General features: G+C 41.8%; 2 protein-coding genes across 8 annotated transcripts in view; one reads left to right on the top strand and one right to left on the bottom strand.

Annotated features, from left to right (window-relative positions):
• EFL1 (elongation factor like GTPase 1) overlaps positions 1–8,928 on the bottom strand; it is a 113,343-nt gene extending 104,415 nt beyond the window's left edge. The window contains exons 1-4 of one of the 4 annotated variants that reach the window (XM_025271517.3): positions 8,804–8,928; positions 7,869–7,978; positions 6,010–6,077; positions 4,344–4,428 (exon numbers count right to left, since the gene is read on the bottom strand). In XM_025271517.3, coding sequence (XP_025127302.3) covers positions 4,344–4,428; positions 6,010–6,077; positions 7,869–7,959 — 244 coding nt within the window. In that variant the 5' untranslated portion in view covers positions 7,960–7,978; positions 8,804–8,928. Of the gene's footprint in view, positions 1–4,343; positions 4,429–6,009; positions 6,078–7,868; positions 7,979–8,106; positions 8,576–8,746 lie in introns of those variants that run through there. The other 3 variants (XM_025271520.3, XM_025271518.3, XM_025271522.3) reach the window with 3 other exon arrangements.
• On the top strand, positions 8,912–26,095 carry SAXO2 (stabilizer of axonemal microtubules 2). Of its 4 annotated transcripts, XM_044933172.1 has the most exons (6): positions 8,976–9,050; positions 9,755–9,821; positions 10,388–10,523; positions 11,518–11,697; positions 17,834–18,036; positions 25,097–26,095. In XM_044933172.1, exons 3-6 carry the CDS (start codon positions 10,462–10,464, stop codon positions 26,038–26,040), a joined length of 1,389 nt encoding a protein of 462 aa, XP_044789107.1. In that variant the 5' UTR covers positions 8,976–9,050; positions 9,755–9,821; positions 10,388–10,461; the 3' UTR covers positions 26,041–26,095. The 4 variants fall into 4 exon arrangements, with proteins under 4 accessions (XP_044789104.1, XP_025127308.2, XP_044789108.1 ...); XM_044933169.1 differs by lacking the exon at positions 9,755–9,821 and having other exon boundaries at positions 8,912–9,050; XM_044933173.1 differs by lacking the exon at positions 10,388–10,523 and having other exon boundaries at positions 8,913–9,050.
• The last annotated feature ends 524 nt before the right edge of the window (positions 26,096–26,619 follow it).

Here is a 26,619-nt window from a genome sequence, read left to right as displayed (position 1 = left end):
TTGTCTAAGTCTTACACACAAATACACACAATTGAAGATGAGAGGCTTGAGCATGCTGAAAAGCTGACAGCACCAGGACACAGGAGGTAAGCCCAGAGCGCAAGCCTTTTACAGTGACAGCAGGCAAGCAAGATGCCAGCCGTATTACACTTTGAGGGGTAGTGGCAAATAGCTGAGAATTTTCCTTTTCTCTGTAAAATAGAATGGACAAACGTCTGCTGAGATTGTGGGAGAGGGACTGAGAGGTGGACTCGAAGAGACAAGAGGGTTTAAGAGAGCTCCAGTGGGAGAGAATGAGCAAGGTCTGACAGAGGACACACAAAGTCTGCCAGCGGCCCAACGACCAGCCGAGAGCCCAGCTCAAGGGTACAAGGAAAATATGTAGAGTCAGCTCTACCAAGGGTTAGAGTTTCACTGGGAGGACAGGAGGCCAAGACAGCAGATACACTGAGGGCCTCAGCGAGACTGTCAGAAAAAGACAAGTCTGGACAGGAGGAGGCAGAGATGAAATGAAGGATGCCGATGGGGCGCAGGAGACTGAAGGGCTTCCTGAAGTCAAGTGGGTCCCTTGCTACACCGGTGAGAGAGCTGGAAAAGTAAAGACTGTGCAGAAGGGAGCATTTAAATGGGAAATATCAGAGGACCAGTAAGGAGTGATATTAAAATGCAGAAAGCAGCCATGCTAGGGGTGGGTGAAGCAGAGGCGTACACATCACTGCTGTCGAGAAGCCAAGCTCAAGCTGTTAGAAGAGGTCATTTTTCAGACACAGGAAAAGCTACCTTGGTGGATATGGGTAAAAAGGAAAATGATGAACCAGGTGCCAAAGTCACTAATGAATGGCGACCAGGGACTGTGACCAGAAGCTGAGGTGGTGAGAAGGGGTGGAGAATAACTGGCTAGATGGTAAGAGTCTCGAAGGAGATGGAGCTTTAAAGCAATGGTGGAAGAACTGAACTCTGAACCAGAACCAGGGAACAAGGAGAAGGGTGATCTCATGTTCTCACCCAGGACAGAGTATGACAGAATAAACAGCACTCACTCAAAAGAAGGACAAGACAGCTGTGACTAGAAAACAGCCAGGCAGGGGGAGGAGGGAAAACTGACAAAAGACACTGAGGATGGAGGGACACAGGTTTACCTTGGAAAGTTTTCAGAGAAAGGTGTGGGCGGGAAGGGAATAGTGAGGGGTTGAGAGCAGGCGTGAGAAACATGGGGACAAGATGACTGAGAGGCCAGACCACGTGACCTCCATTTGGGGCAGTGACCAAAGACAACAGAGATGGGGGTAATGCCACAAAAGACGCCCTTAAGGAGCCAGAGCAACCCCTGGTGGACAGCAGAGAATTTCACTGAAGGGGGAATCAGTGGTGGCCTGGACTGAATGACTTTTGAGAGACTCCTGGTCCAAATAAACAGGCTGGAAATATATTAATGATTCCTTGGTTCTCAGGACTCCTGAAGTAGGAAATGGCTACCCACTCCATTATTCTTTCCTGGAAAATCCCATGGACAGAGGAGCCTGGAGGGTTATAGTCCATGGGGTCAGAGAGAGTCAGACACGACTGAGCACACATTCATTATGCAGGACTACTGCCACATGCTAACTACTCTGTCTCTGGGAAGGTCTCTTAATCTCTCTGAACTCTGTTTTGCACACATGTAAAATGAGGAGAATCTCCATTTCCCAGGATCGCCATAAGGGTTAAACAAAATCACGCAGATGAGACATGCAGCTCAGAATCAAACCACGGTGCACACATCTTCTTAGATCTTACATCATCTGAATGCTTCACAAGGTAAAGCGTTCATTATCTTTGGAGGAAAAAAATCTGACCTTTAGTCAAACTAGGCACAATGGAAACCCATCCTCCAAGCCTGGTCCCAAAGGAAAAGGACAGTGATCAGAAACACGAGTGAATGTTGACGTGTCTGGAAGCGACAAGTAGCTACTGATACGTGCTGGCCTCATGTGCATCTGGATGGAAAGAGTCAGTGTCCCCAGGGCCCAGTCTTAGAGATTAAGACCAGAGGGTCACATGCTGAAACCCTCTACTAGCCCATAAGCACAGACCCCTACCGAGGTGTTCGCCTGGTGGCTCAGATGGTAAAGAATCTGCCTATAGTGTGGGAGACCCAGGTTTGATCCCCAGGTCGGGAAGATCCCCTAGAGGAAGAAATGGCAACCCACTCCAGTATTCTTGCCTGCAGAATTCCCATGAACAGAGGGGGCTGGCAAGCCTCAGTCCATGGGGTCACAAGGAGTCAGACACGACTTAGTGACTAACACTTTCACTTCCTGGAGGTGCTTACAGGGGGGTGAACTTACAAGTGGATCTGTCTGCAGACGCCTCCACAGCCTTGGTCTCCACATTTGGAGCACTTATAAGCTACAGTATGGCTGCCTCTTGGGTAAATACTGAGTGTCCCCCTGAACCAGGCTGTCAGCTAGCACATATGCCTGAAGTACAGTGAAAAGCCCACTACAATTTGCTCTATACTGTACTTTACCATTTCTTAATAATTGCCAGTTTTTTTTTAAACTGGATGAGTTTACCAAAAATCTTGATGCCTTTTCTTGAAAAAACAAACAAACAAAACAAAACAGAAAAACACAGGGCATCTGTCAGTTGGAGGTAAAAAGCACCAGCCCCCACCCAGGTGGAGGGGGTGTTTCATGGGTGGACCGAGTCTATTCTCTGGCTCACAGCAGTCCCACCTGACTGCCTCATTCATGTAGAGGTGCTGACACCAGCACCACACCAAGGACTAATGACACAGTACTTAATAATCAAATGAGACTGCTGTTGCAATAAGTAGTTAACTCTTTGCGGGGGTGGGGGGTTTAAGTTAGATACCTACCTCACAGCTTGCAAGCACACACATACACATGCACACTGATGACAGGATTAAATGCAAGAACATAAAATAACTGGGGGTAAAACTAGGGCAATTATTATTTCAATCTTATGTTTTACTGTAAATTTTCTACAACACATATAAAACTTGTAAATTTTAAAAAAATTTTTTTAAAGATAAATCAGAATGAAAACTTCATTTTAGAAGTTCTGTGATAGCAATTATTTGTTCACAGGTATAAAGAATGGCTACAGAGTAGAAACGACAATAGGCCTTTTGAGACTATTTAAAGAACAGTCCATGAACCTCTAAACTCTTCAAGTTCATAAAAATAAGGAGAGAGAGGAAAAAAACTGACCACTGAGCCATTTGCTGAATCACAGAATTAGGACATACTCTTTAAAATGTGAGAGGTAGTTTTTTAAAAATTAAGGCATTACTTTAAATACATTGAGAATTCATGTACCTAAGAGCTTCAAAACTGGTTTAGTTCAAAACCGTTTTAAAGACTGACCTCAAAGAGAAGAGCCACACCCCACACAGCACAGCCCTTGGTGTTAGTGTCAGGGACATGACACTGTGTCCATTAGGGAAATGAAATACATCTTTACTACTGTCTTCTACTGATCAAAACTCACATGTTGTGTAAAATTTCCGAACGGTACAAAATAAATATCTTGAAAACTGTGAGTTTTCACATAATCCAGTCCCTGATAATTATGGTTAAGGTTTTGGTCTACAGCCTTCCAGGCACCTTCATCTACATACTTAATATATCCTTATCATCAAAACACATTTGTGTCTTTTAAGTATTTATTCTGCAACTTGCTTTTGGTCTCCAACTTTATCTTTTCTATATAATCACACAGTTGTTGGAACAGCTGCAGAGCACTTCACAGCATGGATGTATCACTCTACTTAACTATTTTCCAAAGACAGACACTAAGGCATTCTTTTCATTGATACAGACATTAGGGTGAATATCAATGAACATACATCTCACATGCTCGTATGACTATGTCTGTCCGACAAATCCCTAAAAGTATTACTGTCAGAGTGTCATTCTGATCAGTGGATAAAAGCTACAGTGACCATGGCAATGCAGAGCCAAGTAAATAAGACTCTAGATCTAACAGGCAGGCCAGAGGACAGAACGAGGACCCAGTGAGGAAACGGGGCGATAAGATTGAGCCAGCAAGGTCCTATGACTCCAGACCTTCCCAGAGAAGATAACTCCACAAGCACCTGGGTAGACGGGGGCAGGTGTGAACTGCCAGTGCTTCTGCCCTCAAGCCAGTCGGAGGTCCCCATCTGTACCCAAGTCTGGACAGCCTGACTCTGATCTGAAAATTGATCATCTGGAAAGGCCAGAATGAAGTTTGTGGAAGGTAAAGCAAAACAACCTGAGGGGTGAAACTGATTTGGAAAGAGAAAGGAAGACACAAAAGATACAAAACCACTGTCCTGTAAATGCAGACCGACTTACCTTCCGCATAATGCAGTGAGATGGCACTGGACTTCATAGTGATCCCTCGGACCTGTTCATCTTCTCTGCTGTCCATGTACCTCAACTGTAAAAACGCAACCTTAACGTTAAAACGGACTGATGTGGACTTTTGTTTTAAATATTTAAATTTTTAGGCTTATTACTGCTGTGAAGTTGTTCATTAGGTCCCACTATTATTACCCTTTAAATCTCTGCAGCACTTTTCTTGCCTGCTGCTGCTAAGTCGCTTCAGTCGCGTCCGACTCTGTGCGACCCCATAGACGGCAGCCCACCAGGCTCCCCCGTCCCTGGGATTCTCCAGGCAAGAGCACTGGAGTGGGTTGCTATTGCCTTCTTTTCTTGCCTAGTATCATGTATTTCTTTCTCCTTTCCTTTTTCCTTGATCAGTTTTTAGATATTTATCAGTTGTAATGCAAGATAATCACACAATGTCTACATTGCTAGTAGTTCTTTTTAAATTAATAGACTTTCTTTTTAGAGCAATTTTAAGTTTCTAGAATAACTGGAAAGTAAAGAGGTTCCTAAGTACGTCTACACACAGTTCCCTCCCTGTTATTTACGTCTTACATTGTGTGCAGTGTGGTACTTGTTACCATCAATGAACCAATATCAGTACGTTACTATCAATTAAGGTCTATAGTTTACATTAGGATTCACTCTTTAAATGTATAATGACATGTCCATCATTACTGTATCGTATTTGTTAGTTGTATGAATCTTTTGAAGAACAAATTTGGCTTTGATCTTTTCTACTTCATTAATTTATGCTTTATTATTTCATCTACTTACAGTAGAGTTATTGTACTTGTTCTAACTTCTCAAATAGGAAAAATAAAAGCACTTTATTACTTTATTCCACCCAGTTTTTTAAGCCTCCTCTAGACAATGTCTTGGGCCAATTTCCTGGGGACCTGATCTGCCTCAAAGGCCCCATTCTTCCTTTAGTATCTCAGGTCTACTTTTCAAATTCAATTTTGCTTCTCCATCTCCTCTTCTCTGTATTACCAATCACTGGATAAATCCTGCTGACTATATCTTAAATTCACTGAAGGAAGGGATATCTATTTTTCTACTACAAATAAATCATTCCAAGTCCTTTCAATTCACAGCTAGAAACAAAGATCTCTTTTATTTCCTAAAACATGATTTTCCTCACGACCCTCATACTTCAGAAGCCTTCTTTTGGTACTCAGGTTAGTACTAGTACTTAGGTACTTCAAGATCGTCATAATCTGATACATTTTTTTGTACCAGCACCTTTTCCTTTCTCAGTAATTGCTAGGCAAATGTTCCACTCAAAACCCACAAATTAGCCTTTATCCATTTTATCCACATTATTTCCTGCTGTGAAGCATGTATTCCACCTGTGAAATCTTCCACAATCATGCCAGGTGATCATCTGACTTACTGCAAAAACTCATTCTTACACTTATAAAATATTAATATAAACTAAAATAAAAGCAACACAGAAATAATTTTTTCTCAACAATCTATTTTATCTTGCTAAATGGACTGCCAGTCTCTTAGATGCATGAACTATGCTCTATACTTTTGAGGTCTTTATGAACACAACAAATGCTTCATCGCATTGTAGATTTGCTAATACTTACTGAAATGTACGTATATATCAAATATAATAACATACCTTGCCTGCCAGGCGGCTGGAGATGATTCCATTGCTAGATATAAGACAGTCAGCCAGAGTAGTTTTTCCTGTTAAAGTAACAATATTAATTTAAATAGACTTTTCTTAAAGGGGAAGGCAGGTAGAGTGCATCTACATATTTAACGTTTAACCATAAGAATTGCTTTACAAAGTATTTCCTATTTACCTACAGTAAGTTAAAGAAAACACAATGAGCATTTTAACTAGACTTTTGAACAGTGCACTGTCTGGAAGGGCAAAGATTCTAGCACTCCACAGTGCTATAAACTGTATCTCCAACTTTAAAAGCTGTCCAATAACTTTTTTTTTAATTGAGGCATACTTTACACAGGGGCTTCCCTGGTGGTTCAGTGGTAAAGACTCTGCCTGCCAATGCAAGAGATGTGAGTTCAATCCCTGGGGGGTGGGGAAGATCCTCTGGAGAAGGAAATGGCAATCCACTTCAGTATTACTGCCTGGAGAATCCCAAGAACAGAGGAGCCTGGCGGGCTATAGTCCAGGGGTTGCAAAGTCAGATACGACTGAGCAACTAAACAACAACCCTTGTCCTAGTGCCTCGCTGGCAGGAAGGGGTCTTCAAGACACAGCATAGCCTATCTCTTCACTTTTATCTCCTCCTCCCTCACTTTCAGGATGGTATATAGGTTCGTCTAGTCAAGGCTATGGTTTTTCCTGTGGTCATGTATGGATGTGAGAGTTGGACTGTGAAGAAAGCTGAGTGCCGAAGAATTGATGCTTTTGAACTGTGGTGTTGGAGAAGACTCTTGAGAGTCCCTTGGACTGCAAGGAGATCCAACTAGTCCATTCTGAAGGAGATCAGCCCTGGGATTTCTTTGGAAGGAATGATGCTAAAGCTGAAACTCCAGTACTTTGGCCACCTCATGTGAAGAGCTGACTCGTTGGAAAAGAGTCTGATGCTGGGAGGGATTGGGGGCAGGAGGAGAAGGGGATGACCGAGGATGAGATGGCTGGATGGCATCACTGACTCGATGGATGTGAGTCTCAGTGAACTCCGGGAGTTGGTGATGGACAGGGAGGCCTGGCGTGCTGCGATTCATGGGGTTGCAGAGTTGGACACGACTGAGCGACTGATCTGATCTGATATAGGTTTTATTTCACACTCCCACCTCTTATCACTTTGCTGTGACTGGGTGAACAAAAAGTAGTTTGAAATCAAGAGCAGGCTTAGCAGGAGGCGATGCTGTGGCATGAAAGCAATGTCTGTCGGGAGCTAAGCACCATGGATCAGCCCACCTTGCCCTCTTGTGTCCCAGCCTCTGGTCACATACATTTCTTTCTCCCCTTCTGATACTATTCCCACTTGAAATGAGTGTCCCCATCTGCCATCTTGAATCACCCTTCAGGGTTCATCTCTAATACTAATTATGCTATAAAGCCTTTTCTTAACGCATTCCTAGCTTCCTGACTCTCCAGCTCTCTCAATCCTTATCATCTACTTTTTGCATGTCTCACCTTGTGTTGCTCAACCCCCAAATCACCTCTACAGCTGAGAGGGTGCCCTGTTCATAAATTTCTACCATCTGACATAGAGGGCAAAGAACCCTGAACTTAGAACACAGGTTCTGAGAATATTATGTTAAGACTACAGACTTGTTATATTAGAAAGCCATTTCAAAAATACTTGATAGTTTAACAAAAACTCAACTTCTCATTTAAAAACCAACTATCTAGAAGAACACCAATCCCTAGTTGGCTGTGTTCTACCACATCAAACTCGTAAAAGAAATAAGACTTTCAACTTAGCATCACTCCAATGACACGTGTGGAGACACACCCCCTTAATTACTGAAAACAAGCTCTTTAGAAAGGGCTCTTACCATGGTCTACGTGAGCCAAAACGCAGATATTCCGAATGTTAGCAGTGTTCTTCTGGAGTTGAATCATCTTATCCAAACTATTGAGCACCATGGTCACTTATTTTCTGTGACTAAAAATTAAAGACGTATTACAAATGACTAAAGATCGGGACAACAAAAAAGGGCTTTTAATACTGGGAACTGACAAGATTTCTCAAGTTCCTTCAAGTAAAAACCCTTATTAAAGGCAGATACACACCCAGACCTAAGTCCAATTTGAGCACTTCAGCAACTACTGTACTACGACTGTGGATTTTACTCATCGTTCCGGATCTGCGATGAATCAGAGCTCCTTAGGGCTGGGTGCCCAGTGACACCAGGAACTCTGCCCTGGACTCTGTACTGGGGTGAATTTCTCCAGGTCAGTGATGACGTATCGCAAGGGTCTTAAGCAGGAAAGAAGATGCTGATTATCTTTCCTTCCGCTCCTCGATCTTTTTCCAAGTCCCTCCTCCTATCACTCCGCTTGCTTTAACTGGAGGGGAAACATTCAGCTTGATGACTGCTATGGAGCCCGAATAAAGTTTTGGGTCACGTGCTTATTTGCTGAGCAGGTGCAATGAATGTCTTTCATTCCTTCCCACATTGGGGAAAAGAAAAAATAAACCCTCATCTCCACCTTCCCTTCTTCATCACTCCCTTCTTCTTTGAGGACTCCGGGTCCACACTGAAAAGCAGTCGGGCGCGAGAGGACACTTAAGCTCGAACGGCAGCCGCTCCCAGCCCGGGTTCGCCCCCGGCCTCGCTCCGCCGCCGCGGCGCCCCGGGCTCCCCCACCACCTGGAGCTGCCAGAGGAGGCCAGAGGAGGAAGCCTAGCGCCCTGCGGGCCCGCACTCACCGGCTCCCGCCGCCCAACCAGTCCCCCTCGGACCCCGACGCAGACCACACCACGCACCTCGCAGGCACCCACAACTAGGTATCTCCCGAAGGCCTGCGCGCCGGGGGCGGGGCTAGCGACGCACGACCTTTGACCAGCGCGCGTCTGTGTCGCCGCCGGAAGCCGGCGCCGCGTCCGTCTCCTGGGCTCCCGCGGTTGCCTTGACTACGGAGGGCGCGGTGGAACAGCGGAAGCTGCGAGTTTGGAGGAGCTGAGGAGCCGGGAGCATGAGGACCTGGTGTCTGTGTCAGATTTGTACTTGCGGGTAAGGAACGGCCGGCGTGGCGGCGGCCGGGCTCGGAAGTGAGCTAGGGCCGCTGCGGGGACGAAGCCCTCAAGTGGCCGCCCCGCGGAAGTGCGGGTACCCGGGCGCAGCGACGTCCCCACTTATTCCCGGGTCCCCGAATGCTGGCCGCGCACCCCGCCAGCTATCTCGGGTTAAGCAGTTTTGCTTTGTGGGCTCCTGGCACTTGATAAAGAACCCGCCTGCCAACGCAGGAGACCCAGGAGACAAGGTTCCATCCCTAGTTTGTGAAGATCTCCTGGAGGAGGGCACAGCAACCTACTCCAGTATTCTTGCCTGGAGAATCCCATGGACACAGGAGCCTGGCGGGCTACAGTCCACAGGGTCGCAAACACGATTGAAACGACTTTGCACGCACGCACGCATTTGTGGGCTCCTATGCTGCTGCTAAGTCGCTTCAGTCTTGTCCGACTCTGTGCGATCCCATAGACGGCAGCACACTAGGCTCCTCTGTCCCTGGGATTCTCCAGGCAAGAATACCGGAGTGGGTTACCATTTCCTTCTCCAATGCATGAAAGTGAAAAGTGAAAGTGAAGTCGCTCAGTCGTCCCCGACTGTTAGCGACCCCATGGACTGGAGCCTACCAGGCTCCTCCGTCCATGGGATTTTCCAGGCAAGAGTACCGGAGTAAGGTGCCATTGCCTTCTCCATGGGCTCCTATCCAGGGGCGCAAACTCCAGTGCCATCCAGCGTGGGGATTTATATGCCTGTGCAGCAGCGGAGGTCAAGCTGGTAAGTGGGGGAGATCTGATTCGACTGGGAGAGTGTATGCCCCACACTATTTTAAAAATTAATGAAAGGAAACAGAAGATAGAACGGAGTGCAAGTCGATGAGTTTTCGACCCATGTTACGCTTTCTTTTATCCCTTGCTTTTTTTCCCCACCCCTGCCTGACCGATATTGTCTTTCCCAAGCCCATCCAGCCTGCTCTCCTTTGTAATCTAATTTCCTGAAACCTAGAATTGGTCAGTGAGTCCTACCTGACAACCTCCCATCACCTAAGAAATAGTCTTCTCCTCCTCAACTTCCCTGTTGACCCAGGGATTAGATCACTGTTTGCTCAATGAATATTATGAATATGTCAGCCCCGTGGTATTGTAATCTCCTCCAAAGGAAAGACACTTAGAATGTTGATGAAAGCAGTTTTCCCCTTAGTTTCATGGTAAATGTTTATAATTAATAATCCAATGTGGATTAAAAGATAAATCAACATTTGAGGATTTGATTCATATTTGAAAACACTGAAGTGCATGAAAATTAATTATTATTTCTAATCTTTCATTTCTATCCAATCCAAGTTCCTTTCCCATCCAGCTGTCAGGAATTTTCAGTCTTCATGATGTTGGAGGCTCCCTTTTCTTCAGGCAGTTAAATGATCCAGAGAACTGAGGCATTGCCAAAGCAAGAGGAATCTTCTCTGAGCTTTAAACATTGGTAATGCTTCCCACTGACATGTCTTTTGCTGAAGTTCTAAGAATCCCCTCAGCAGTGGTGCCACCCCTGTTTTCAGTTGTATGTTTGAGGTATAAGAATCTTGGCAAAGCTGGGAGCCACTATTGAAAGGCTCACTTAACCAGTTCTTGAGATCTGGCCACCACCTGCAACTGTGATCAGATCAGATCAGATCAGATCAGTCGCTCAGTCGTGTCCGATTCTTTGCAACCCCATGAATTGCAGCACGCCAGGCCTCCCTGTCCATCACCAACTCCCGGAGTTCACTCACTCACGTCCATCTAGTCAGTGATGCCATCCAGCCATCTCATCCTCTGTCGTCCACTTCTCTTCCCACCCTCAATCCCTCCCAGCATCAGAGTCTTTTCCAATGAGTCCACTCTTCTCATGAGTTGGCCAAAGTACTGGAGTTTCAGTTTTAGCATCATTCCTTCCAAAGAAATCCCAGGGCTGATCTCCTTCAGAATGGACTAGTTGGATCTCCTTGCAGTCCAAGGGACTCTCAAGAGTCTTCTCCAACACCACAGTTCAAAAGCATCAATTCTTCGGCACTCAGCCTTCTTCACAGTCCAACTCTCACATCCATACATGACCACAGGAAAAACCATAGCCTTGACTAGACGAACCTTTGTTGGCAAAGTAATGTCTCTGCTTTTGAATATGCTACTGTGATAGAGTGGGGCAAAGATCCCTGCTCTTCTAAGAGAACAAACTCATTGATGGTTTAATACGCTGTCTCTGTCTATCAGGATCAAGATTGTTGGGCCCCTTTGGGAAGTTTTGACCTGGTCTGTTACTTTTTCATCTTGCTATTTTAATCTTTTTTTTTTTTCATACTATGTAACTAAAAATTTCCAAATGTCTATTTCTTTCACTTTATCAGTCAAAACTGCCATCTATCATATTTACCTCTGCAGTGTGCACATACAATTGCTCATGTGAGTTAAACTGTTATGAGTTTTTTATGTTTGCATAGGCGACATCATTGCCCACATGGAACCACAAGGATTTATGAAAATTCTGGCGAGTCTTGTGCCACAACTGAATATTTGGAAAAATATCCTTCATACGGCAGTGTTCTTCCACCTCAGAGTCTGAAGCCCAAGGAAGAATTTCGAGCATATCGTGGCAAGATGGAAGGAATAACAACATTTAAGTAAATATCAAGAAACAATTTGCTTTACTTATTTTTTCACCACTCTCCTGGTTTTAATAAAGTTTTCTTTAAACTATTTAGTTGAACTCTTTAAACTATTTAGTTGATTTAAGTTGAACCAATCTAAAAAGCAAGAAACTGGTTGAGTCACAACTTGAGAAAAACAGAAAGATGACAACTAAGCTAGAATGACAAAAATGAGAATGCAGAAGGGAAACATAAAAGGTTCTGTTGATTTCTTTTTTAACCTCCTAAAATCTCTGTGTTTGTCTGCTTTCCAATGTGACCAGAATGCAATAACTTCCTAAGGTTTATGTTTGTATCTACTCCAGCTTTTGCATCTCTGATCTGTTTTCTAACTTTAGGTGACCAAGATGACCTCTTTCTTTTTTTAATTTTATTTTTCACTGAAGTATAGTTGATTTACAGTGTTGTCCCAATCTCTGCTTTACAGCAAAGTGACTTGGTTATACACTTACAGACATTGCTTTTTTAACATTCTTTTCCATCACAGGATATTGAATATACTCCCTGTGCTATACAGTAGGACCTTGTTGTTTATCCATCCAATAGATTAATGTGATAGGTTACAACCTGCTAATCCGAAACTCCCAGTTTTTCCCTCCCCCACGCCCTTGGCAACCACCAGTCTGTACTCTGTCTGTGAGTCTGTTTTTGTTTTATAGATAGGTTCATTTTTGCCATATTTTAGATTCCACATACAAGTTATATGGTACTTGTCTTTTTCTTTCTGACTTACTTCACTTACTTATGATAATCTTTAGTTGCACTCATGTTGCTGCAAATGACATTATTTCATTCATTTTGATGGCTGAGTAGCATTCCATTGTATACATGTACCACATCACCTTTATCCATTCATCTGTCACTGGACATTTGTTTCCATGTCTTGGCTATTGTGAATAGTGCTTCTGTGAACATAGGGATGGTGCGTGTATCTTTTTGAATTAAAGTTTTGTTGGATATATGCCTGGGAGTGGGACTGCTGAATAATATTGTAGTTCTATTTTTAGTTTTTTGAGGAACCTCCACACTATTTTCCATAGTGGCTGTACCAGCTTACATTCCTACTAACAGTAGAGGAGAGTTCCCTTTTCTCCACATCCTCTCCAGCATTTGTTATTTACAGACTTTTAAATGATGACCATTCTGACTAATGTGAAGTGGTACCTCATTGTAGTTTTGATTTGAGTTTCTCCAATAATTAGTGATGTTGAGCAAGATGACCTTTTTAAAATGCAGATCCAATCCTATCACCTCCCTGCTAAAACTGCTCTTGTATTTTCCCATTATATTTAATATATGATCAAATCCCTTCATTGCTTAGTCCCCACTTTCTTCTCTGATTTATTTTCACTGTAATGCCCTTTGCACTCTTCTGGTTATATCCCATAGGACATTTTTCATTTCTAATGTACTAAATTTCCCTTGTCACATAGCCTTCCAAGATACTATTTTACCTGCCTGAAATTCTTCCTGCATCTTATCCTAGTTTATGTTGGTTCAACATATGGATCTCAACTCAATCATTACTCTGAAAAGCTTTCTCTGACACCCAGTTTTTGGTGAGGTAAAAGTCCCCTATATAAGTTCTGAAAGTATCTGCCTGTTATTTATCATTAGATTAGTCTCAGTGAAAGCAGGAACTGTGTGTCTTCTTCTCTCAGCATTCTATTTCCAGAAACCTATTACATGCCTACTAGCTCATAGTAGGTGCTCAATATTTATTCAGTGTGTGAAAGACAGAAAAGTTCTTTTAAGCCTCAACTTTTCACTTGGCTCTGCACTTTTGATCTCTTTGTATCTCTGTCAATTCAGTTCTTTTCTTTATTCTGTTGATGTGCACACTATATTCAAGGCACAATCTAAGGCATTAAAAAATATCAATAAACATAGGTTCTTGCTTTCAAAGAACTCGTACATCAGATTTCTATAATTTAGGGTTTTTAAAATGCTCTCAAACAATGTTAACTTTTAGTATTATCCATTTTCATTTCAAAGAAAGATCATTTTACTTACATAGCAAAGGTGGAGACCTTCAAACTTTTAGTCCAATACTTATGCCTTTTAACATTTCAGGCAACTCTTGTGGTTCCCTCTGTAGGTGTGTGGCTCTTCCAGAAATGTGAAGATCTTCCATAGTCCTCAGACTTTTGTGTGATTTGGAATCATCAAGAAAGGTTATAGTTATAGGTTCCAGACCACCACCTAAAACAGTCAGTAGCTAATGGAGTGGATTCCAGGAATATGCATTTTTAACCAGCATCACTGGTGATTCTGTTGCTACAGTCTCAATGCAGTGGGCAGGTCCTGGACTATCCACTGGGTCTGATGTGGAATGGAAAGAAGGGCTTCCCCACCACTGTTTATAGTCTTGTGACTATAAACGGCCCCCAAACAAAAATCAGAGAAACAAGACAATCCCAGATCGTAGTCAGTGAGATGAAGGAACTAAGCAGCTGGCTGAGATAGAGCCAAGGGGAAAAGCTACTCCTTTTTTCTCCACCTCTACTCCTTTCTTCCTTGATGCCTTAGTGATTCATAATGGAGATTTGAAATAAAGTTAACAATATTCATATTTGTTGAATAAAGATTTTGCATGTAACCAACTCTAAAAAATGAAGAAAGTTTAACCTGCCACATGTTTCTTTTAAAAAGTCAATTGCTTTTCAATTCTGGGTTTTCTCCATTGCCTTGTTCAAGTAGCCTTAATAGTAAAAATAAAATAAAACTAAATACAGATTCAAATATACCAACAAAACGAAACCTTCCATTTCTTAAATCATCTTTCCACTTAGTAAAACACTAGATCTTTTCTTTGTATTTTGACGAGGGAATTAGCAGTATTGTGGCTCAGATGGTAAAGAATCTGCCTGCAGGAGACTCGGGTTCGATCCCTGGGTTGGGAAGATGCCCTGGAGAAGGAAATGGCAACCCAATCCAGTATTCTTGCCTGGGAAATCCCATGGACAGAGGAGCCTGACAGGCCGCAGTCCATGGGTCACATAAAAGTTGGGCACAACTTAGCAACTAAGAACAGAAGTATTTCCAAGGACCTCATTCAAGGGATTTGGAACTCTTGCTTGACTCCCTCATGTTGACAGTGTTGACTAGGCAGCAGATAGCAGCTGATTCATCTGCACACTTAAAAACTAATGTGTCATTCTGTTCTGTACTTCTCTGTACTGTAGGAAGAAACTGTACAGAGCAGACGTCTGGACTTGTTCGGGACTTTTGGTCCTTTGGAGGATTACAGTTGTAGCACCATCAGTGACTGCCAGAGGTGGCAGGAAGGCGGCCCTCAAAGTCTGAGTGCAGACATGTCCAGTGTTTTAGGGTATATCAGATGAGTAAGAGTGCATTTACCCTTCACTACGTCTCCACAGAAAGTTGCTTTGGGTTTGGAGGTACACTTTCTAACATATAACTAATCTAACTAGAGAAATTAAGACTTCTAAGCTTCCTCTGTCCTCTCCCTGATTCTTCCACTTCCTGATTGCATTTTAGCCTGTTCCTCTCTAGCTGGTATTTGGGAAGGGCGAAGAACAACTCAGATATCTTGAGAAGCAGAGGTATGTGATGTCTACTGTTGTTCATCTTCTAAATAGTATTTCTCAAGCCTTTGTTAAGTGTCAGGTGCTATGCCTGGTGCCTGGGATACGTGATGAGCAGAAACAGTCCTGATCTCCGTGCTTACAGACACTGCAGTCTAGTGGAGGTGGCAGTCAAAAACATCACTCAGAATGAGTATAAAAGTGCAACGGTGATCAAATCTAGGAAGGGTAGGCACCAGGTAACTTGAAAGCCAGAATAGGAGGCTTGACTGTATCAGGGAAATGAGAAGAATGATCTAAAATCTGAAGGCTGTGAAGCACTTAACTGGATTAAGAATGTAAGAAAGTGCCTTCCAGGCAGAGAGCAGCATGAAGCAGGACAGAGAAGGCCAGCAGGGGCAGAGGAAGCACAAGGTGAATTGGAGCTACTGGAAGGGGCCATGCTGTTTCTCCTATAGCCTTAGAGCAGTAAGAAGCCACTGAGGGTTTCTTTTGGAGGGCTGTGTGTGTATGTGTGTGTGTGTTGCAGGGGGTATGAAAAGATTGGAGAGAGAACTAGTGAGTGAGTTTAGGAAGCTACTGAACTGGTGTAGATGAGCTATTACAAAAGCTTAGAATATCAGGGTGGTAGATGAGACAGAAAAAATCAGTTAGATTTAAGAGAGATTTAGGAGAAAAAGCTGATAGGAGGTGGTGATAAACTAAATTTAAGAGGGAGGTGAGGCATGAAGGGGCTTCCCAGGTGGCACCAGTGATAAAGGAACCTGCCTGCCATTGCAGGAGACATACACGACAACGGATTCAGTCCCATGAGGCATGAAGGGTCAGTCTAGGTTCCTGACTGTGCAGCTGAAGAAGTGGTGGTGCCATTCACTAAGATAAGGATCAAGCAAAAGGAGACAGATTTGTTGGGGAGAAATATTTTGATTAGGGGTATAGTACATTTTGAGATGCCGTTGACTATCTGAGAGGCCTTGTAAAAACTGGTCTGGAGCTAAGAGAAGTGGTCTAAGCAGAGATGTAAGTTTGAGAGGCATTTCCATCTAGTTAGTGATGGCAGCTGTGGGGGTGGAGGAGCTATGCTCAGGAGGGAACATGCGACGAGCAGAGGAGAGTGTGCAGACCCAAGTGCTGAGGAGCTCTAGCACTTCATGCCTGAGTCTAGGAGGGTGAACCGACATAGGAGACTGGGAAGAAATAGTGAGGAAGATAGGGAGAAAGAGATTTCGAGAAATAGAAAGAATGGTCAATAATGAAAGTTACTACTGGAGAGCTCTGGTAAGATGAGGACTAAGACTGTCTGATGCATTTCACCATATGGAAGTCACTGTGGACCTTGAAACTGTACTAGAGAGGGCTGTGCTGAAAAACCAGGTTGAAGTGGGTCAAGGAGGTGGGTTGAAGTGGATTGACAGGGGTGAGTTAACAAGTCTAAGAAGTTACATTGTGAACAGAGAAGGGATTCAGTGAGTTTTGTTTTTAGGAGGTTATGACCGCATACAGAAAATACTGATTAGTAAAAAAAATGGTTTGAATAAATCATAAAATAAGTGACCACAGCCAATAGAAAAGAAATGCCAATAGAAATGTCAATAGGAAGTCAATGCCAAAGAAAAGAAAGCAATTTGGAAGACTTTTAGTAATAGTAGTAGTAATCAAAATAATCATTCTTTATGTGTACAAAACAGTCATGTGTATGCTGTACATGCATGTATGTATCAGTCCTTAAAACAACCCTGTATGAGGCAGATGACATTATGGTTCTGTTTTATATATAAGGAAACTGGAACAGACAGGTGAAGTTATCCAATATAATACATGTAGCAAATGACAGAGCCAGGATTTGGGCCCAGTTGGTCTTAACATTCTAAGTCTGTGGTCTTCTCCAATTCAACAGACAGCCTCAGTGTCTGCAATAACATAATGTTTATCAAATGCCCAGGGTGGCCAGGGTACCCTAGGACCCCCATCCCTGGCAAGAGCTGCTGGGGGGTCAGAAGTTAAGTAAGACTTACATCCATGCTATGAATATGACTGATGTCTAAAGGCCAGAGTCAGATGTACTTGACTCCTTTAACTGATTATTTAATGATGAGTGGGAAGACAGCATGACTCAACAAAAAGACAGCACACCCAAACAGTTCATTAGAGTCTTTAATAGGATGAATAAGGGTTTTGACAAAGTGGACCCAGGGGATATAGTTAAATTTTTTTCAGATTCATTTAAACCTTTAACCTGTGATTTCCTTCCAGATACGGCCAAAAATTCAATTCTTGGAAGATTTTATTTTATTTCTGTAAGATCCAGTTAACCAATGATCCATTGTAAAGATGTTTGGAAAACTGGAAATTTTTTTTTAATATTTATTTTTCTTAAGATATTTAGTCACTGGGCAGGACATCAAGGAATTCAATAATCTCTTTCAAGGAGTCTACCAACCATCACCATTTTAATATCTTCTAGACTTTTCTAGTGAAAGTATTGAAAACTTTAATACTAAATTGAAAGAGTTAAAAACAAAAGAACCTGTGAGGCTATGTTTCAAACTTATATATTTCAGGTCAGATTATCGTCCTTATGAAATAGACAAACAGCCTCGCCATGCACCAGAAGAATATAAACCAAAACAGGGGGTGATTGATCTTGGCACCACCTACAAACGGGATTTTAATTCTTACAAAGTGCAGCCTGTGGTGATAATTCGGCCTCTGGAGAGACAACAAGTTAAAAAAGGAAAGCTGGACACTGTCCCAACCTATAAAGGTAACTTGCCATTTCCAAAATTAAAACGCCAAAAACCAAAAACTTAACCTTCAGCTTTGACATCCAACATCAAATCGCAATTCTGGCAGATTGCCAAACTTAAATCTCTAAGGCTTAGGAGAAAACTTCTTTCTCTTTTGTCAAAATAATATTGTATAGAGAGGAAAAAACACCATTTGCTTGGTTGAGAATTAAGAGACCTGGGTTCCTGTCTAAATTCAGCCATTTAGTTTCCTTTATCTCAAACCATGAAAACAAAGGATACTACTGAACAAGCACTATGTCCTATTTGTCACATTATGCCATTTTGAGTTGGCACTTCTCCTTTCCTCCCAGTATGGAACTACGGAGCATACTGCAGCCTTTGAGAAAGTCAGATAAATAGCAACCCTCTTCACCATTCAAGTTCTGAACCAACCAAAAGAGTTAGCAGGGAGAGAACCAAAATATTGCCTTTTATACTGATAAAGGCTGGGATAGAGGATGACACTTACCTCTGTTAGCAGATGGTCCCTGATACTGAACTTCAGAATAAAACAGGCATGTTCACCCAGTGAGACAATGTTGGATCCCCACAGGCCACCTGCTGCTCTAGGTCTTCCAGCATGGAATACCTTCTGCCTGCTGGCAACCAACTGCAGGGAGAAAGGGGCTGGAAGATGTGTGACCAGTTTCTTTCCAAAAATCAATCTGGTCTTAGAACACTGTTGCTTTGAGCAGTTCTTTATTTTCCAAAAATAGGCTATCTGGTTAGTTCATACTATTTCTATATTTTTTGTTAATAATGTAATTGCATATTTAGGCTTACAGTCTTTTCACTCATATGTGATATAACTGAATGGCTATGTCCTAATAAACCTTTTTATAAAAGTGATGCCATCCACAATAACAGTAATGATTTATATTTTAAATAGATAATAACTGAATACACACTTATTCTTTAAACACCACTCTTAGCAGTTTAATGGATATGTAAAGTGTATGTTCCCTGGAAAAGGAAATGACAACCCACTCCAGTATTCTTGCCTGGGACATCCCATGGACAGAGGAGCCTGGTGGGCTACAGTCCATGGGTCACAAAAGAGTCACTCTTTTTAAGACTGAATGACCAAACAACATTCCAAAGTATATAGAATTAGTATATTATGATCTATGTCAGCTCAGTAGGGACATCACAAACAATGTTCTTTGTTTTTTTTTTTTAAGCTGTGAGCATATAAGACACCATACAAAGAACAAATTTTTAAGACAACACATACAGTGAACATATCAGGGCTTCCCTGATAGTTCAGTTGGTAAAGAATCCGCCTGCAATGCAGGAGACCCCAGTTCAATTCCTGGGTCAGGAAGATCTGCTGGAGAAGGGATAGGCTACCCACTCTGGTATTCTTGGGTTTCCCTTGTCCTTCAGCTGGTAAAGAACCCACCTGCAATGTGGGAGACCTGTTTTGGAAAGATCCCCTGGAGAAGAGAAAGGCTACTCACTCCAGTATTCTGGCCTAGAGAATTCCATGGACTATAGGGTAGCAAAGAGTCGGACATGACTGAGCAACTTTCACAAAGATTTTCACATACAGTGAATAAATATATTTTCATAATCTAATACAGCATATAGTAATTGCTAAGATATATATGAATTGGTATGCATAGGAGATAATGTATTACGTAATAATTTGACATAAAACTGGTGAAATGTTTGTACTGGGTCTTTTAAACAACCATAGTAAGATTTTATTCTTTTTTTCTCCATAAAGTTCACTTAAAATTCAATAATATTGATAATCCTTGATGCCTTGACTATTTATATGTAACATATGCACACGCACACACATTCAAACATCCAATACTAGTTCTGGCGTCTCATTACCTGGGCTTCCTATAGATTCATGTACTTCTATTCCCATAATCCAATGTTGAGGATTCCTGGGTTCCTTCTGGCCTCCTCCCTCCTGATCTTTCCTAGTGAGGAAAAGTTATCCTTGCATTTCCGGGTTGAGAGCATGAGACAAGAAAACCTATGGGCCAAGGGGACATGTCACCATCCTGTGTGATGACCGCACTACAGGCTCTGTAGAGCCTCCATAAGGACACATCTGTAGCTGAAGAGGAATCACAATGGGAAGAGCCTCTCACTATAACCTAACAGTTAGAGAATAGAGGGCAGATGGAAATGGGATATGATTAAAAACAAAAACTACAAGATGGTGAGAAGGGCATCATCTAGATTCTGGAGATGTGGCTCTATGGAACTGGTGACTCTTAGACAGAAATCTATCTGCCCCCAGCAGCCTTGGTTTAGAAACTTATTCAGACTAAAGTGTACATAAAGAAAATAGGTCAGTATTTGATTTGATAAATACTTTTTAGGGATTACTCTTCTGTGTGCCAGGCACTACAAGGAATAGAGATCTGAATGAAGCAGGGTTGTTGACATTTAGAAACTTTACAGTTGAGGAAAAAAAGAGCAATATAGCATGAAAAATTAAATAGTCATACAAGAAGTAAATGAAATATCACAAGGAGGGGGGAATGATTCACTAGAAAATTTATGAAAAAATTAGTGCTTTAAAAATTTAGACTGAACAAGATATCACTGCAGGCTAGTCTGAGAATGCATCAGAGACTAGTAAGTATTAATGTATAGAAAGAGGAGGGACATCCTAAAAACTAGGGTGAGATGAGCAAAAAGTCATAAAGCCAGAAAAATAAAAGGGTATTCAGTGAACATGGTGTGGACCAGAGAATTTCAGGATCTGAGTGCTTGGTGTCTAATTCCAAAAACATAGGTTATGATTGTGATGTTTTGGTTGTCAGACTGAGGAGGTTAACATTTTTCTAGTAGCCACTAAAATTTTTTGAGTTCTGCTACCAGATAGGATATAGTAGATGGCAGAAAGCCATAACCTCCACTGAAACGGCTAAAAACATACATAAATTTTTTTTAAATCTTTTTTTAAATAGAAGCAAAGAATTAAATTTACAGAGATGGAGTAGCCCTTCCTAGATGAGCTGAGGTGGCCAATTGTTCACTCCTCTGGAAGCATCTGTCAAGTCTAGGCGAGGCTGAAGATTGGGGTGGCATAAGCAGGGGACTCTTCTAGAAGGAAGGGAAATCAGTGGAGAACCTCACACATAGGCAGGTATGACAGATTAGAATCTATAAGTACCCCAGATGCGGGGCTGGTTTCCCTTGTAGGGTGTTTGCTAAATGTTGAGGGGGCATGGTGGGCTAGAAGACTGGGCTGGAAAGAGCTCACAGAAATGTCCCACAGTCTCTCTTGGGAACAGGTGCTTGGAAGACAGAGCCCCACTAGAATGAAGGCAAAGCTACAAACACATCACAGGTCTTGTCCGAAGAAATTTGTAATTAGAGGAAGACTTTGTCTAATTAAAGATGTCACTGTATACCTGTGGCGGATTCATTTTGATATTTGGCAAAACTAATACAGTTATGTAAAGTTTAAAAATAAAATAAAATTAAAAAAAAAAAAAAAAAAGATGTCACTGAACACCAGTCTCGCTCAGTTCCTGATTGGATCAAGGTGGTCTGCCCCACATCCTATCTGCTCAACAGAGGGAAGAGCAAGCTGTCTTCTATTGAAAGTAACACTGATTTTAGTTTCTATGATTTTCTTATGCATAACTTCCAGCAAATAATAAAACCTTATAAGACTTATGAAGAATCAGAAAGGGAAGAGATAATGGTCAAAGAATTTCCAAAATTGGTGAAGGAATTCAGGCCACAGATTCAAGCAGCTTATCAAACCGCAAAATAAACACAAAGCCATGTCTGGCAACTGTCATCAAACTTCTGAAAACCAAGTAAAGATAACTTCTTAGAAGTAGTAAGAGCAAAACTACACATTATCTACAAAAGAAAAGTTAGAAATGTACTTAACGTCACCAGAAACTATAGAAGCCTGAAGACAATGAATGACATCTTTAATGTTAAAAGGAAAAAGAAATTGAGAATTTAAAACCCAGTGAACCCTAGAACTTTATATGTAGTGAAAATATCCTTCAAAATAATGTAAAATAAAGAGGTTTTTAGGGAAGAAAAAAAAAGGAGAACATCTGTTAGTAGCAGATACATACTACAAAAGTAATTAAAGGAAGTTCTTCAGGTTGAAGGAAAATGATTCGAGAGAAGCATGAAGAGCAGCAATCAATGAGTCTGTAAAGAGAAAAACAGTAGAGAAAATTGATGAAATGAAATGCTGATTCTGTTAAAAGATAACAAAGTTGATTGCTGTAAACCCTATAGAACCTTATTTTACAATATTTTTTCTTCTATTTCCTTATTCTTATTTTTGATGATTTCATCAGGTTGCTACTCATTGCATGATTGCCTCAGATGGAAAAACTTATAATTTAGATAGTAAAATAAACAGGATTTGAAAATGACTTGAAACAGAGAGAAAGGAGTGAGGGAGAGAAAATTAACTGGGTGAAATCTTTACATGAGATGCCAAATTCAAAATAGTGTTTTATTGTTGTGTTATTTAGGGAAAATGAGTCTGAGCAAGATGGTGAACTCAGTTGGGGCAAACTAAGTTTCAATTTACCTCTTGGACATTTGAATAGAGATTGTCTAGGAGGAAGATAGGTATGTTGGTTTGGATTTCAAGGGAAGTCTGGAGTAGAGATTCAAGTTTGGGAGTCATCAACTTACAGGTAGGATTAAAACTGTGAGACAAGTTTGATGATGTGTGGATTGAGAAAGAAAGGATGGAGCCCCTTGACTTTATGAAAACTGGTCCCACATTCTTGGTGCCATAAGACAACACAGAGAACAGAGCCCCAACTACCAAGAGAAAGAAACTGCATGTGCCGCTGAGGACTTTTGTCCTCAAAGAGGGACCCAGAACAGCTCACTGTGTAAGGATGGAGTTGGGGCTCTGCATCTGGATGTTCATGATGAGCAAACACATGCAAGCACCTCATGGGCTTAAAGCTGTTTAGAAGAAAGTGAACTCCCATCTAAACTGAATGGCCCTTATCTCACAAGTGCAGTACTGTAGTTGCCAAATGACCAGATGCATTGTTAAATGTAGGCGGCATTATGTTTGATTTTTTTCCATAAGTGTCATAAGATACTAAGAACCAATGACATTAATAAAGACCATGATGTTTTAAAGGTATTGCTAGAATGTTATTAATAAATATTATAGGAAAATAATAAATTTCCAGGCATATGAACATAGGGATATTTAAAAGAGGCAAACCAATTTTCTGCAGATCTCTGGAATTAATACATTGCTATCAAACCTCATCTCTCTGAATTTTTGCTTCCTTTTTGAAAACCAAACTTTTTTGGTAAGGGAGAATATTCTCTTCTGTTTAGTTTCTCTCATGAAATTAACATCTTTTTTGTAGACATTTTGGCAACAAAGGGTCTCCCTGTATGTTTATATTGAACCATAGACCTTCCATTAACATCCTCTGGTTTCCTTTTAGTTACTGAAAAATAGTGCTATAATTTTATACTTGTAACAAACAACAGAGATTCCTTCATGGTGACTCAAGAAAAAGAGAGTTTGTGGTAAAGCTTCATGTGACGTGGAATTGGAAAGCTATCGCGTGCAGAGGAAGCTTAGAGGAGAACTACCCCTTCCCCAGCCCACCACCGCCATGAGCTAGCTGGCTTTTCTCACAGCATCCTCACTCCCCTGGACACATCTTCTCTGATCGCCCTCAAGGTCTCACCTTCTCTGCCTATGTATCATGTCACTGTTTCCTTATGAGTCTGTTGCAAAGTCTTCAGCCCACCATAGCTCTCCAATTCTGCTCCATGGCACCTTTCACATTCTTCTCCCACATGTATCTGAATTTGTTTTCAAATGTAAGTTCACAAGACCAAGAATGTGCATGACCCAGATCATCTTTTCTTACCAGGTCTCTGCTATCCAAAAGATTGCCTGCTCTTAGGTTATTCATTCTCATTCAAATATCAGTAGCTTGAAGGTGGTGGGAATAATCATTATTTGGTAAAAAACGTGGCTATTTTGGCAGAAATGCCCATGACTGAGAAGTTTTTCTCTTCAAAAGAAGTATCCACAGAAGAAGCATTTGAACTTTTGCCTTTCCAATAAACACTGCATGGCCTTTAGCCTAGACTCTAATTCTTTATCATGTATATCTTCCATCTCTTATAAATTAATTTTTGGTATTTAGAGATACATATTTTGGGGTGAAGTCAATTCCATAGTATTTCTCAGCTTTCTCCCTTTCTCATCTAGAAACAGAAAGCCTAAATAAACCTCAGTTGAAATATAAGCACTTCAGTTTTCCATCCATGGTCTAGGTGAGCTGCAAGAAGAAGAATTAAGGTATTTAACATGAAATCCCAGGTTCAGCCCTGATGTTCATTTCTAAATTCCATACTTAGTCTCTTACACTTTAGAGAGCATTCAGTCTGGTCCCCTCACCTCCAGATGAAGCCCATTTCCCAAGGAGGGAAATTGAAGCCAGTACTCCTCCTGGGATAGTACAAGTTACCCTGGACCCTGAATATTTGCTCAGGGAGTCCTGTAGGCTTTCAGGGGGTACAGTGGAGCTGAAGTTTTCTCTACTTTGAGGAGTCCCCCCCAAAGTAAGGCGTAATATCCACATCACTCTTGCCCACACAGCAGGGCCCTTGGTTTTATGTTAATCCCTAGCTTTTATGCTTCACTTCAGCATGTTATAACAAAAAACCCAACCAGTTCCTGGGAACACAACCCTAATCTCCTAAATTCTGTCTTCACTCAAAACACAACCTTATCGGTTTTCAAAAACAATCAACAGTCAGGCTCAGATGTTCCATTCCCATATTATATCAGAAGAATCTGAAAGTGGAAAGTTGTGTGTATTAAAGTGGGGAGATAGGAAGAGCAAAGTAGAAGTGAAGGAAAAAAGGAATAAATCTGAGGGGAAATCAGTGGAACTGCCTACTTAATTGGTGTTGAGATACCTAAAGGAAATGCAAGGACGGCAATGAGAGAAGTCAGTCACAATTTTTAGAAGGTGGTGGTGGTCTGCAGTATTTAAAAATGCTTTCTCTCTCTTTTAAATTTTTAAGATGATTATAGAGCTTGGGATATTCAGAAAAGTGAACTCTACAAGCCACAACAAACTTACTATCCCCCTACTGTGAGATTTGGAAATTCAACAACATTTCAGGATGACTATGTCCCTCGGGAGATAAAGCCTAGACAAAGCTGTAAACCCAGTCCAGCAGTCGAACGCTCTACCACCCCCTTTAGCGGTAACACAAGTCATCGCCTTGATTATGTGCCTCATCGACCAGAATTCAAGTTGGCAAGGCCAAAAGACAGCTACAAGCCACCCGACCAACCCTTGGAGGACCTCACAACTCACCGATGCGACTTTCAGGGTCTCGTTGGTCAAACGGCAAAGATCTGCAGACCTGCACATACCAGAGTGGCCCAGGACGCTCCATTTGAAGGAAGCACCGAGTTCCGGGACAGCTTTCAAGCGTGGGCACTCCCAGCACCGCAAGTACAGAAAGCGCCAGAGTATGTCCCTCCCGCAGGCACCATGCAGCTGCTGAGCACCAGCCACCTCGACTATGTCCCGCATCAGGCCACGCGTGTGCTTCCCATCAGGCCTGCTTCTCGTAGGAGAAATCGTAACTTTCCTTTCCAAGGAAAGAGCACCACGAAGCAAGATTTCCCAGCATGGGAAAGCTGCCGTCAGGGACTCATTAAGCAGGAGCCGCAGATCCCCAGCCCATCTGGAAAATTCGATGGCCTGAGCACTTTCAGGTCTCACTACGTGCCCCATGAACTAATTCCCACCGAGAGCTGCAAACCTGCGGACGCTCCCTTGAAGAGGTCGCTTCCGTTTGACGACATCACCACGTACTCTCTGGAGTATATGCCCAAGAAACTGGAGACCTGCCCGGCTAGCTACCCTTCCCCTCCTGGCTACCTGTTTGAAACTACAAATTCTCAAGGTCATAAATTCTTCCGCAAGATCGCTCCCGCGGTGAAGGCCTTCTAATTCTCAAATCATGTTTAAAAGGAAGCGGACTCACATCATGTTGGGTTCTCAAGGACAAAATCAATATTCTATAGTAGGAAAAAAAATTTTTTTAAGTGAAAACTAACCATTTTTTAAATTTTTAAACAAGAAATTTAGAAAATCTGTCAGAGGAAATCAGGATTTTTAAATCCATTTCCAATTAATATTTTAACCAAAATTGTTCTTTAGTATGCGTTTCTGAGACTTAAATTATGTACATTCCCACCAGAACTATTTTTAATCCCAACATACTGTTTGGTAACTTGTTTCAATCTATTATAATTTATACTTGTGTTTATACTTATGTCAAGTATATGGTTATTCACATAGGTGTTATCATTCATCAAGTGCCTTAGGACTTTTCTAGAGCACCACGGAAAATGACACGTGGATTCTTCTTTCAAGACAACAGTATTTTTCTCTTTAGACTTCAAGCATCTATGAGGTGTTCCCTGAGTCAGGTTTTCATTGGTGGCTGTTAAGATGCTGCACTGCTCCTCACAGGGTTCAAGTTAGTAAGAGGCACCCTAGGGTGGAAATCTAAGGCTGCGTGGGTTG

The sequence above is a fragment of the Bubalus bubalis genome, chromosome 20, assembly GCF_019923935.1.
Source record: "Bubalus bubalis isolate 160015118507 breed Murrah chromosome 20, NDDB_SH_1, whole genome shotgun sequence".
NCBI classification, from domain to species: domain Eukaryota; kingdom Metazoa; phylum Chordata; class Mammalia; order Artiodactyla; family Bovidae; genus Bubalus; species Bubalus bubalis.
The sequence above is the reverse complement of the archived record's forward strand: the minus strand, read 5'-3'. Positions and strand labels throughout refer to the sequence as shown.